Source organism: Elephas maximus, chromosome 13 (assembly GCF_024166365.1).
Source record: "Elephas maximus indicus isolate mEleMax1 chromosome 13, mEleMax1 primary haplotype, whole genome shotgun sequence".
Classification (NCBI taxonomy): domain Eukaryota; kingdom Metazoa; phylum Chordata; class Mammalia; order Proboscidea; family Elephantidae; genus Elephas; species Elephas maximus.
In genome coordinates, this window is record NC_064831.1 from 71086003 (window position 1) to 71100715 (window position 14713).

General features: G+C 45.3%; 1 protein-coding gene across 1 annotated transcript; it reads right to left on the reverse strand.

Annotated features, from left to right (window-relative positions):
• Window positions 1-223: 223 nt before the first annotated feature.
• MESD (mesoderm development LRP chaperone) lies at window positions 224-14128 on the reverse strand. The gene is made up of 3 exons (XM_049905853.1): window positions 13872-14128; window positions 3066-3298; window positions 224-1404 (listed from the first exon to the last, which is right to left on the reverse strand). Exons 1-3 carry the CDS (start codon window positions 14073-14075, stop codon window positions 1146-1148), a joined length of 696 nt encoding a protein of 231 aa, XP_049761810.1. The 5' UTR covers window positions 14076-14128; the 3' UTR covers window positions 224-1145.
• Between the last annotated feature and the right edge of the window lie 585 nt (window positions 14129-14713).

Consider the following 14713-nt stretch of genomic DNA (forward strand, 5'->3'; position numbering starts at 1 on the left):
TCTTGACCATTCAAATTGTCTACCTGTGTACATGTTTTACATTTAATTTTTTTTAATTGCAACTGAAATTTTTTCAAACAATTTAATTCTTAAAAACGACAACGGTATGTAAATTCTGTGACTCTTATTCAGAGCAGGCTCCAGCTTGCGCACAGCAAAACCAGACTTTAACAAGTAGCACATCATGTTAGTACCATACAAAATGACAAGTTTAGGCACATCATCAAAGAAAAATAAATGTTTAGAAATAAACGAGGTTAGCCAGTCCTCTGCCACACCCTGCAAAGGACTCTGCTGATTCCCTATTCACACTTGAAAATTGTCACATTAAATGAACATCTGAACCCTCGATGCCAGTATGTTTTCCTAATTGAGAGAACAAAACAGAGCCAAGCCTGAACTTTACAGACCACGTAAAACCTGCCAGGTACCAAGAGTTCTCTAGCTGACGAGAGGGATTCAAGTCAACAAAACTCAAAGTGAACACTTAGGCTTTCCAAGTTACATTATTTTCTACCGTCTGCACTTTTGGCACAGATTCTGGGTTTACACATCCTGACTGTAGATTTAGATTTTGGCGCTCCCTGCAGTGCTCTGATCGCGTGTTCTAACTTCACACCTAGATACGCTCACCACGTAATATGGTCATGAGAATGATGCTGGTAGTGTGATGAGTTTGAGTCAATTCAGTCAGGAGTATTAAAGCTTGTCTGAGTAGAATCTGGTATCCTTTTGCTTAATATAAAATGCAAAGCCCTGACCCAGCAGGCCATCCGATCAGAGCAGGTGCAATGATGAGGGAATGGTCCCAGCGTCCCATTCACAGGACAGGAAGTCCCCAGTATAATCACTGATTTGCCAGGTTTAAATGGGGAAAAGTAACACACTCATCCCATTTAAAATGATTTTGTAGTAAACATTAATTTGTCAGTGTCCGATATTAATTAGAAAATTTCAGTCTTCTCACTTGAAGCCTTTTAAATGGCAATTCTTATACTGAGCACAAACTGGTCGTGAGGCACACTCTTTGCTAAGAAACTAAAACGTCAGCCAGCATACGGTCTCCCAGGCCGCCTCCACCTTCATGAGCCCTTGCAGGGCTCTCTGTGTCCTACTGCCCCTCTGCAGAGCACCATGGCTGCCCGCTACAGGTCTTCTCTTTTATTCCTAGCTCGATTGTCTTCCTTTGAAGTCCAAGACTTCGGCTCTCCCTCCTTCTTCTTTTTGCTCTTCTCTTGCTTGGTTTTATTTTTCTCTTTGCTTCCTCCTCCTTTGCCAGGGTATACCTGTCCCTCCAGAGTTACATCAGCACACCTGTCTTGACTGACCAAGAAGTCTTTAATCTCCCAGGCATAGCTCCCGTCACGAAGCATGAAGATAGCACGGTCGGATCCCACAATAAACCTTGACAGAAAGACACAATCATACAATCAGTGCATGTCATTAAGGTGCTGACAGCTCAGAGCAACTTGGTGACATTTATTAAAAAAGAAATATAGTTTATTTCAAATTCTATATGAACACAGAGCAAAAAGTTCTATTTTCTTAGGTCTAGTAGCTGCTAGGAGTTCTGGTGGCGCAGTGGTTAAGAGCTCGACTGCTAACCAAAAAGGCCAGCAGTACGTACGCACCAGCTACTCCTTGGAAACCATATGGGACAGTTCTACCCTGTCCTACAGGGTCACTATGAGTCGGAATCGACTTGACAGCAACGAGTTTTTTTGTTTTTTTTTTGGTTTTAGTAGCTACTAACATCCTAATGTTTGAAAATACCAGCTCTCTAAACTACTTAACATATCAGCTCAGATCAAACCGGAAACACACTGGACGTTCCTTTATGGCACAAGTGAGCACTCATGCTAGAGAGGGCTAGAAGAGCTCCGAGCCTGCACGGAGGTGACTTGGGGGCCGTGGCACTGGTGGTAGGAAGGAAGCATCTACTTTTGTTTTATATTCTGAGGTTTCACTTGGCAAAAGACTGCACCTGATACAGTCTGAACGCCATTGGTTTAGAATGGATCGTGGCAAGAGACCCATGAAAGGCTCAAGAGGACATCCAGAAACTGAACGGGATCTTAACCCCTGAGCTTAACATTAACAGCAAGCAGCCCAGGCACACCTACACTCAACAGACCCCAAGGAGCCAACGGGAACAGAATATGGTCTGGATAGACCCCTAGCGTGACCAATGGGCACGGTTCTTCTGTTCCATACCTCCACCCTTTGGTTTATAACACTCCCACCATTCCACACAGACTGGGACCTCTGGACTAGTTATCACCAAAACATTGACTCTCTTCTTTAAGTGTCTATTTAAGTTAAATAAAGCATTCGGCCCTCACAGACACGAAGTACTCCTTCCGTTTTTTTCTATTAGTTTCATACTTTCCAAACTAAGACATTTGAAGACACTAAATTTCAGAACTATTGTTGAGGGGAAGAAAAAAAGGAGATTCCTTAAAATTACATTCTCATAGCCAAATGAGCTGTGAAAACTGGGACCCTTCACATTTAATTAGTTATCTGTTAACAGTCTGGTCCAAAGCTTTATGTATGAACACGTCATGTGCCATCGAGTCAATTCCAACACAGAGCAACCCTACAGGACAGAACAGAGCAGAACAGAACGGCTCTACAGGGCTTCCCTGGCTGTAATCTTTATAGGAGCAGACAGTCACATCTTTTCTCCCATAGAGTGGCTGGTGGGTTCAAATTGCCAGCCTCTGGGTTAGGAGCCGAATGTTTAAACATCGCGCCACCAGTGGTAAACATAGCTACACATAAAAGCATTCTCCATTGACCAGAAACATCTAAAGGAAGCAGCTGGCAAACTGTAACTAATTTGTTCCTGTCTAAAGACCAGGCTATACATTACTACTTTTCCTCAGATGAAATAAAAGCTAGAGATACAAAGATAAATAAAATTTCAGGATGAAAAAGAAATCCAGAAGAGGAAATTCTAGAAAGGAAAGGCTCAGGACCCTTGGTAAGTACCACCCTGCTCAGCCTCAGAAAGAGGCCCACTGCAGCCTACAGTGTTCTCAGCAAGGTCGCTGATGGTTTACCTCTGGACATCGTAGTTGGCATTGAACAGACTGCCCTGCCACAGGCCAGTGATCTCCTCCATCTCCTTCTCAGTGGGGCTTCCCGAGACAGTGACAAACATCATCAGGGTCTTCCCTTTTTTGGTCATTTTCAGTATGCTTTCAGGCTTGCTTGGATCAATCTGTGAGAAGTCGACAGGTGCTGAGGGTCTTTTGTGCTCTGGAAGATCTCCTTCTTCGATGTCATCATCTTTCTATCAGGATGGGGGGAAAGCAAGTATCAAACCTGTTGTCCCACACTCTCAACTGGTAGAGGCAAAAATATCTGTATATTCTGCCAGGTGCAGGTACGTGATTTCAGTTATAACAGGAAAAAGGAAACTCGGGGGGTCTTCTCCTCTATTTGACTTTCGAACCAAGTTTAAGTTTCAGGCAGTCCTTGCTATCCATCACCCCAGGTTGCCAACCACTGGGAGCCCCGTTGTGATGGGGTTTCCACAGCTTTTTCACTCTCTAAGAATCCACACAATGTGGTAACTCTAATAATGGCCACAATGCAGGCATGGTCATACAATGAACTACTACCCAGCAATGAAGAACAAATACTGATAAACGCAATAAATCTCAAAACAGAGTGACAGAAGCCAGACACAATAGGAGATATACAATTCCACCAATTTACAGTTCAAGACTAGGCAACACTAATCTAGGGTGTCAGCAATTAGAACAGTGGTTGCCTCTGAGTGGGGTGGGGGAGAGTGCGAAGAGGGACAGACTGTGAAGTAACAACAGGGAACTTTCTGGGATGATGGAAATGCTCCATATTTTGATAGGGGTGTGGGTTGCATAGAAACCCTGGTGGTGCAGTGGTTAAGAGCTACAGCTGCTAACCAAAAGGTTGGCAGTTCAAATTCACCAGGTGCTCCTTGGAAACTCTAAGAGGCAGTTCTACTCTGTCCTATAGGGTCACTATGAGTTGGAATCGACTTGACAGCAAGGGGGTTCGTTTTTCTTTTGGTGGCTTACATGGGTGTATTCATTTGTCAAAGCTCACTGCACTGTATGTACATTTAAGATCTGGGCATTTCATACACACCAATTTCACCTGAAAAATAAGAACTGTAAACAAATATTCAATTCTAGTTACATTTATTTATTAAACTAGCAATTCTGAAACTACTTTCTATCAATTCTAGGCTTGAGCACAGAAGTAAAAATATTAAAGATAAGGATGGCCAGGTTCTTCACTTTTGGGAAGGAAGTTGGAGTATGGAAGGGGGATGCATGTACCCTGTGGCTGACTGGGAATCATGGCATCAGAAGGAACTCATGGTTTTTGATAGAGAGATGAAAGTATCTAAAAGGACCAGGATTTCATAGAGAAAAGGCTAACTCCAGGGCTGGAGCAAACAAAATATAAGCTGAGCCTAGAATATCTTCTTGCTTCAGAAAGGCAGCACTCAAAGAATCACGGGCACATGTCAAAATGAAACGGGAGCCAACCTGAAGGGCTCTCATTGGCCAAATATAGAATAATTTGAACATCAAAATAAATAGTGATAGTAATGACTTATAACCCAAAGAAAAAATAAGAACCATCGAGTCCATACTAATAATGAATAAACTACTAACAGGAGAATAAGTAATCAAAAGACTACAGGAATGATAGAGTTAGAAAATTATCAATGTATACTAATGGATAAAAATTCGACAAGAAACAGGATATTTAGAACATCTGAAACTAACCACCTACAAATTACTTCATAATTACACAGGAAAAAACAGTAACTTTACACGGTAGAAACCTGGGAGATACCACCACAGGCAAGTCATCAAAGCTAACTTTGTCAATATTGGGCCACACCAACATCACGTGCCTCCTAATAAAATGCACCATGAAGATCAGAGCATAATTTCAGTGGTATTCCTACCAAAAAGATATAACCTAAGGAAACAGCAGAAAAACCAAAAATGAGGGACATGAAGTAAAATAAATGGCCTTATTCTTCAAAATATGTCAAGGTGAAGAAACACAAAGAAAGGCTGAGGAACTGTTCTAAATTAAAGGAGACCAAAGAGACCCAATGGCTTGCTGAAAGTGAAGTGGACCTGAGGCACTTATTGATGAAAATCAAAGACCACAGCCTTCAGTACGGATTACACCTCAACATAAAGAAAACAAAAACCCTCACAACTGGACCAATAAGCAACATCATGATAAACGGAGAAAAGATTGATGTTGTCAAGGATTTCATTTTACATGGATCCACAATCAACATCCATAGAAGCACCGGTCAAGAAACCAAAGGACATATTGCACGGGACAAATCTATTGCAAAGGATCTTTTAAAGTATTAAAAAACAAAGATGCCACTTTGAGAACTAAGGTGCGCCTGATCAAGCCATGATATTTTCAATCGCCGCATATGCATGTGAAAGCTGGACAAGATTAAGGAAGACCAAAAAAGAACTGATTCCTTTGAATTGTGTTGGCAAAGAATACTGAATATACTGCCAGAAGAAAGAACAAGTCCGTCTTGGAAGAAGTACAGCCAGTGTGCTCCTTGGAAGAGAACATGGCGAGACACTGTCTCATGTACTTTGGACATGTTATCAGGAGGAACCAGTCCCTGGAGGAGGACATCATGCTTGGTAAAGCAGAGGGTCAGTGAAAAAGAGGAAGACCCTCAACGAGATGGAGTGACACAGTGGCTGCAACAACGTGCTCAAACACAGCAACAACTGTGAGGATGGCGCACGACCGGGCAATGTTTAGTTCTGCTGTACATAGGGTCGCTGAGTCAGAACCGACTTGACAGCACTTAACAACAACAACAAAGAGACATGACAAGTAAATGCAATGTCTGATTACAGACTAGATTTTGGACTGGAGGAAAAATAGCTATTAAGGACTTTATTGGGACAACTGACACTTGAATATGGACTATAAAAAACCAAAACCCAAACCCAGTGCCCTTGAGTCGATTCCAACTCATAGCGACACTATAGGACAGAGTAGAACTGCCCCATAGAGTTTCCAAGGAGCGCCTGGCGGATTCGAACTGCCGACCATTTGGTTAGCAGCCATAGCACTTAACCACTACGACACCAGGGTTTCCAAATATGGACTATGGATTATATAAAAGTACTCTATAGATGTTAATTATTGAGTTTTAATAACTATAATCATTACCATGGGGTCAACTCTGACTCACGGTTACCCCATGTGTGTCAGAGTTGAACTGTGTGCCACAGGGTTTTCAATGGCTGATTTTTCAGAAGTAGATTGCCAGGTCTTTCTTCGGAGGCACCTCTGGGTGGTCTCAAACCTCCAACTTTTCCATTAGCAGTTGAGCACGTTAACCATTTGTGTCACCCTGATGATGTAACATTGTACTTGTTCATGGGAAATACGAAATAAACACACCCCAAACCTCCTACCCCTCCCCGTAACCATGCCCCTTTGCATGTCACTGTGCAGGCCCCCCTATAAAGACAAGCTGCGTGACTTTGGTCAAGTCACTTAACCCCTTGCATCTAGGCTGGCCTTGTGCCTTGCTTTGGCCAACGAGATGCTACAGAAACCGTCTCGCACCAGTTCTCATCTAAGCCTCGAAGGGCCTTGCCTGCTTCCGCTCACTCTCCTGGAACCACTAGAGGAGAGAACGTGTCTAGCAGATAGAGCAGAGACAAGCCACCTCAGCTGAGGCCATCTTAGACCAGACGGCCCCAGCCAAGCTGGTAGCGACCTCAGGCCACCCAAGTAATCCAAGCCCAAACTGCTGACTCACAAAATCATGAGCTAAATAAATAGCTGCCACTTAAACGGCGAAGTTTTGGGGTAGGTTGTTACCTAGCAACAGCAAGCAGGTACCGCGACAGCCCCCCATAAAGAGGACCACTGAATTCTGCTCACTCTGAAGTTCGGGAGCTTCTCTCCCATCTGCTATCCCTTCTGAGGTAAGCACCTAGTTCAACCAACAAGCACGAGTAAGGGGAACGAACACAAAGGGGCTTTTTCCCTTTTAAGATACAACAATTAACAACTCTAAGGCAACTTTTAATCTCAAAAAAATTTTCCCCAAGTTCTCAAAAATAGCAGGAGAGTGGGTTGTACAATTTAGATGCAAAACTAAAACAAACCACAATGAAATACCATCTCCCACTCACTATGATGGCTATGCAGCCCTGGTGGCACAGTAGTTAGGAGCTCTGGATGCTAACCAAAAGACCGGCAGTTCAAATCCACAGCCGTTCCTCGGAAACCCTATGGGGCAGTTCTGCTCTGCCGTATGGGGTTGCTATGAGTCGGTATCAACCTGATGGCATTGGTTTTTTTTTTTTCCCTTTGGGTATGATGGCTATAATCCAAAAGACAAATAATAACAAGTGCTGCTGAGGATACAGAGAAAGTTGAGAGCTTACACACTGTTGGTGGGATTGTAAGATGGTGCGGCCATTTGGATCACAGTCTGGCGGTTCCTCAAAAGGTTAGACAGAGAGTTACCATGTGAGAAAGCAATTCTCTCCTAGATATATATCCAAGAGAAATGAGAACACGTCTAAACAAAAGCTTGTACGTGAATGTTCATGGTAACAATATTCATAATAGTCAAGAAGTGGGAACAATTCAAATGTCCATCAACTGACGAATGGATAAATCAAAAAACCTAACCTGTTTCCATCAAGTCAATTCTGACTCAAAGCAAACCTCCAGGACAGAGTAGAACTGCCCCATAGGATTTCTTAGGCTGTAACCTATGCGGGAGCAGATCCCCAGGTCTTTTCGCTCATGGAGTGGCTGGTGGGTTTGAATCGCCGACTTTTCAGTTAGCAGCCAAGTGCTTAGCCATTGTGCCACCAGGGTTCCTTAATGGATAAATAAAAAGTGGCATATTCATAAATGGAGCCCTGATGGTGCAGTGGTTAAGAGTTCGGCTATTAGCCACAAGGTCGGCAGTTGAAATCCACCAGCGACTCCTTGAGAACCCTATGGGGCAGTTCTACTCTGTCCTACAGAGTCACTATTAGTTGGAATTGGCTTGAGGGCATCAGGTTTGTTATTTTTGGTTTTATGTCCATAAATGGAATATTGTTTGGCTACAACATGGGTGAATTTTGTGCCAAGTGAAAGAAGCCAGTCACAAAAGAGCACACATTGTATGACATTATATGAAACGTCCAGAATAGACAAATGTAGAGACAGAATGTAGATTAACGGTTGCCTAGGGCTGAGGGAAAGCAGGGGGGTGTGACTGATAAAGGTTACTGGGTTTCTTTTTGGGGTGATGCAAATGTTCTCAAATTGATTGTGGTGATGGTTGTACAACTCTTGAATATACTAAAAAACCACTGACATGTACACTTTAAATGGGTGAATTGTATGGTATGTAAACTACATCTCAATAAAGCTGTTACCAAAAAAAAAAAAAAAACCCCTATGTCACGCTTACTTGGTCTTCTTGATAAGTCACTGAAGGGCCAAGGCTTGAGACACTGGCAGATACACCAGTAATAACATACTGTACTTTTAGCTTTTAATACAAGATGAGAAGAATAGGAATTCTAAAGCAGTGCTTGAAGGTGACCCAGATTTATATCAGATCTGGGACCTTGTTTCAGCTTGGATAACATCTCTTGCTCCTCTAGCCTGTTTCCTCATTTATAAAACCAAAAGTTATCTCCATGGCCTCACACAGACAACGCACCAACCTTCTCAACTCTGCCCCCCTCTCAACTGAAGGGTTTCTTCCTCATTTCGCTTTGAAGGAGCAGGTGACGGTGGTAACTTGTAGAGAGGAGCATGGGCTTTGCTGTCAGATGGATCTGGGTTCGGCTCTGGCTCCACCACCTTGGCTGTGTGGTCTTGGGCAAGTTACTTAACCATCTGAAAATGACTTTTCTCACCCACAGTGGGGTTCGGGGAGTAATAATAACCTCTCCTTTCTAGGGTTGTTTGGGAGATTTAATAACAGCACAGCACTCAGTATATGTGGCTACTGAGTCCCTGGGTAACGCAAACTGTTAAGGCAACCGGATACACATGGCTATTTCTACTCCCTGCTCCCGCATTAACCCAACCCATTGCTGTTGGCTCAAAGCAGCCCTAGAAGAGACAGGAGAACAGCCAGAGTTTCCAAAGCTATAAACCTCATGGGCGCAGATATCCTTCTCCCCCAGAATGGCTGGTAGGTTTGAACCGCCAACCTTTGGATTAGCAGCTGAGCACTTGAACCACTGTGCCACCAGGGCTCCTTGCTCCTGCATTAGCCTCCTATAATCTGGCCTCCAACCACTCTCACCCTAAGGAGACCCTTCTCTCAGTCTTGCAAAGGAGCCCCAGGTTGCCAAATTCACAGGCTGTTTCTCAGCCTTCATTCTATTCTACCTCGCCGTGACATCTGGTCTATACCCTTCAAACACTCCCACCAAGGCTTCAGGTCGGTTCAATATCCTAGAATATTTGAGTTTTTCAAGTTGATGTCACTTATGGTCATGAAATGAACTCAGTAGGTCACGAGTGACTTTTTTTTTTTTTTAATAAAAACACAAATATTCTTAAGTGTAGTAGCTAAGGGTAAGGATTGCTTCAGGCAACTTTAACTTCTACTTTATACGCTTTTGTGCATGCTTCAGTTGCAAGAAAAAAAAAATTGACAAATAGTACCCTAGATATAGGTAATGGCCCAGTTTGGCTCTCAGACTGGAGTCCCTGGGTAGCGCAAAGGGTTAAGCGCTTGACTACTAGCAGGAAGGTTGCTGGTTGGAACCCACTCAAAGGCACCTGGGGTGACAGGCCTGGTGACCTACTTCGAAAGGTCACAGCCTTGAAAACCCTATGGGGCAGTTCTACTCTGCACATATGGGGTCGCCATTAATCAGAATTTCATTTGATGACAACTAAAAACAAACACAACTCTTGGCCCAAGTAGGTCCCTGGGTAATCTTACCTATTCTCATTACTTTCTCTTATGCTGAAAACAATCAAATTCTTGCCTCTAGGCAGGGCAGGGACCAGGGGAGGCTAAGTGGGGCACTCCCCAGACCACAGGTCCAGCCCTGTCTCCAGGCCAGCCCTGCATCTTCAGCTGCTTTCACATTCCTCCACTGATGGCAGTCAACTTCTACTATCTACAGAGCACCTACTCTGCCCCAGGCACTTCACCTATATTATCTTGAATTTTCAGAGCAACGCTAAAAGGTCCCCATTTTACATAAGGATGAGGATTAGAGAGGATTAAAAAAAAAAACCCTTACTCAAGGTCACATGCTAAAAGAGGTGACAGTGACTCCAAAGACACCCTCCCCCCCACACATACCTCTTATTACACCTGGTTAACACAATGTGAAATGAAATTAGCGCCAACTGAAACTCAGCATTAGTTCTAACACAATGACAGATAGCAGTTCTGTCTTCTCTCCCCACTACATACATCTGAGGTACAGCCTCTTACTGTCACACTTGTGGGGAAAGAATGAGGGTGATGGACTTGGGAATCGCCACTGTGGAAGGAAGAACTGTTTCCTACAACAAAGCACCCCAGAGATAGCTATCCTCTCCCACAGAAAAAATCACTGCTACTAGACAAGGGAGCTGGCATTAGTTTGTGGCTAATGTCTACAAACATCAGCTCACTTAATCTGTGTGGCACCCTGCAAGGTGGGATATTACCCCATTTACAAACGAGGAAACAGAGAACCACCTAGCTACCAAGTGGTAAAGCTGGTTCAAAGCCCCTGTCCTTTTACTACATTATGCAATCACCTTCTGGGTCACACATTCACCCAGCTACCAAGCCGTGTAAAGACCATCAAATCTCTCGTTTCTCCCTTCCACTCTCCTGGTGTAGCTTCTAGCTTACTCCCGGTTCTCGCTGTTTGTCATTTGTACCTCTGATTATCAATGTGAGGGGCAGTGTAATAAAATGGCTAAGAGAACTGGCTCTAGAGACAAATGACGGAATTGAAAACCCAGCTTACTTACCTCTTCATGCCCAACGTCATCATCTAGAAAACTGGAAAAAGCACCTCCCTCGCAGAGGTGGTGAAAGGATTACATGAATAATGTGCTCAGAATAGTCCTGTCATTTAATGAACACTCAATAATAGAAGGGCACTTGGAAAAAGGAAACACATGTTTTGGGGTGAGGTTACAGATGATTAACTATAAAATTTTCAGTACTGTAATACGTGGTAATTAGGAGCCCTGGTGGCACAAATGCTGCTAACTGAAGGGTTAGTGGTTTGAACCCACCAGCTGTTCCCTGGGAGAAAGACCTGGCAATCTGCTCCTATAAAGATTACAGCCTAGGAAACCCTATGGGGTAGTTCTACCCTGTCACATTGGGTTGCTGAGTCAATATCGACTCGACAGCATACAACAACAAATACGTGGTAATACAACTTTTCAAACTCAACCAAAAAAAGCCAAACCCATTGCAGTCGAGTTGATTCCAACTCATAGCAACCACATAGGACAGTGTAGAGTTGCCTCATATAGTTTCCAAGGGGCGGCTGGTGGGTTCTAACTGCAAACTCATCAGGGCCTACATATTTCCTTCTAAAGTCCAAACCCCATAGCATTCAAGGCTTTGCATGACCTGGTTCCCACCAACCTGCCCATCCTCATCTCCTACTACTTTGCTTCAGATATAGTCTATTCCAGCCAACCGGAAAAATTAACAGTACCACAGCTAACGGCTATTGAGTTGTACTGTTCTACGTTCTATCCGTATATTCTGTTAATCCTTGTGACAACTCTAAAGAGATGGGTACTAGTAATACCTCCATTTTATAGCTGAGGAAACTAAGGCACAGAGAGGTGCTTACCAGCCCAAACTCACAACTGGTTGAGTCCAGGCAGTCTATCTCCAGAGCCTGGGTTGTAAACATTTGTGCAATTCTGCTAGTTCCCAAATGCACCATCCTCAGCTCCTGCTGCCCCACTAGTAATGCCCTTCTCCCTTCTCCTGGGCCTATTTAAAATGTCATTTCCTCCACGAAGTCCTTCCTCGGGGGTTCCTACTGCATCTCCTTTCTCAGCAATTTCTACTTTGTGTCGTGGTTATTTCTATTGTTATCTACTGCTCCCGACAGTTGGATCCCTTGCTCATCTCTGCAGCACCTTCTTCGTCTAGCTTAGGGTCTGAGCATTTCCAAGGTACAATTTCCTCATGGGGTTATGTTCTCACTTTGGCAGATCAAAAGGTTTCATTTGCTAGAGTCCAAAAAGAGATCGGGAGATTGCAAGGGAGATGGTGAATGGGGAAGCGGCTGCTGCACTAAGTTCCCTCTTCGTTAACCATCCACACATACTCAATTCTACCCCAACCTTTGTAACAGCTGTTGAAACAGATGAAAACACAGGTCTGCTTTCTTCCAATCAACTGCATTAGGCGGCATTTAAAATTCATGTCTGAAAACGTCTAACACATGCAAAACCTTGAGATTACTGCTACACTACCCAAAGCCAACGACTCGATTCCAATTCACGGTGACCCCATCTGTTACAGAGTAGAACTGCTCCATAGGTTTTTCTTGGCTGTAATCTTTCCAGAAGCAGATCGCCAGGCCTTTCTTCCACAGCACTGCTAGATGCATTTGAACTGCCAATTTTTAGGTTAGTAGGTGAGTGCAAACTGTTTGTGCCACCCAGGGACCTACTGCTATACTAAACCAAAAAAACCAAACCCGTTGCCATCGAGTCGATTCTGACCCATAGCAACCCTACAGGACAGAGTAGAACTGCCCATAGGGTTTGCCGACCTTTTGGTCAGCAGCCATATCACTTACCACTGTGCTACCAGGTCTCTGCTTAAAAAGCAACCTTCCCTGATACATGACAAAGAAATAAAGGGATAATCACAAAATGACAAAACTTCAGTGTTGAAAGGGAACTATGGGATCATCCAGTAAAACTTCATTTTACAGATAAGGAAACTGAGGCTCAGAGGGGAAAGATGACCTGCTCAAGGTCAGACAGTAAGTAAAATCCAAGCTTATTACTTCCACTCCACCAGGTATGCGAACTCACTACAACAGTACAATCACCTTTGGAATGGAGAAAGGCAGCAGGATGGTTTTGACCAATAAACTTTATCTCCTTTGCCACGTCCAGTGGATCCAAGTAGCAAACCACAAAACTTTTAACAAGAACAAGCCATTGCTCGTTTAAATAAAAAATACAAGTTCCATGACAGAGAACCACGCCTCTGCTAAACTCTCCCCTAAAAAAAAAAAATCCACCCACAAAATTACAAAACTCCGACCTGGGAAATATACCAAAATAGGAAGTCCTGAAATGCTACTGATTTAGAATATGTGAGAACTCAAAGCCAGGATGACTTTTAAACGATAATCATCCCCACATGCCACTCACCCACCCACTCACCCCGACACAAAGGGGGAACGGCAGAAACCCGGGCCTTTGCTCTTCAGGGGTGGAAACAGTCTCCTTCCCCTTTTGCAGGGCTCACTGGGCGCACCGGGGGCAGCGCAGAAGTATCAGGCACTGAGGGGAAAATGGGGCTGGATTGTGAGAGGCTGACTCGTGGAGTGGTCGGAGAAATGGTGACAGATGGAACAGGACACTGGGATGAGAGGCCTCGTGCGGGGTCTGCAGGGTGTGAGGGGGTCAGAGGAGACACGGAAGGTCAAGGGTAGCTTGAGTGGGTCAATAAGGACTCATGGCATGGGTGGAAAGGATGTTAGAGGATCAGAAGTACTGAGACGGAGATCAAAAAGGTCACGAAGCGAAGGAGGGGGTAAAGGGTCACAGCAGGGACCGGGGACAGAGAAGAACCGGGAAAGGGTGCGCGAGTCGCGGACCTCCCACTGCTCCAGGAGCCTCGCCATGTCCGCATCGTTGTAATCGCGAATATCCTTCTTCTTCCGGGGGGGTGGGGTGGCCTCGCCGGGTGCTCCGGGCGGGTCCCCAGCGGCGCAAGCCCCAGGCGGTAGCAGCAGCAGCAACAGGAGGTCAGAGGCACAGAGCAGGACCACGACCGCGCGCGCCCAGCTGCAGGCCGCCATCTTCGCCGCGCAGGACCGTGCCGCCGCGCAGACCGGACCTGCGCTACTGCCCGGGACCGCCCCGGCCCCGCCCCCTCCGGCCGCCGGCTTCCTGGGCCCGCCCCCGCCGTAGCCGACTCGGGGCCTGCCCACACACTCGCCCAGCCCCGCCTCCTCGGACGGGCGGCCCCCGTGGCCCCGCCCCCTGTCCCTGCCAGCCTACCGGACTCCGCCCCGTCCCTTTCCCCCCGGCCCGCATCTCCGGAAGCCACGCCCCTCCGCCATATTTGCCCCGCCCCGCCCGGTGGGTTTCTTCCTGCGGTCCGGCTGCGGCTTTCTGCCGTGGCCGAGTAGGGCCGTGCGTCCTCTTTTTCATTTTGTCAGTGGCTGTGCATTTTCACGCTGACGCTCAAGGCCAGGTCCAAAAGTTCCCTCCAGGAATCGTCCTGCAGCGCTGCTGCGAGGTCTCTGTTTCCTCGCCTGTGGAATGCACTGAACCTGGAAGTTTTGGGAGCTGCCCCAGCTCTAAGAAAGTGCATTCGAGGGTGTCCACGTTTCCCCTGAGTCTTTGGCAATTTCCTTTGAGAACTGCCAGTTAAAAAGTAGTGGCAGGTAGAACAACTTTTTCAGAAGGTCATAAATATATTTATGACCCGTTC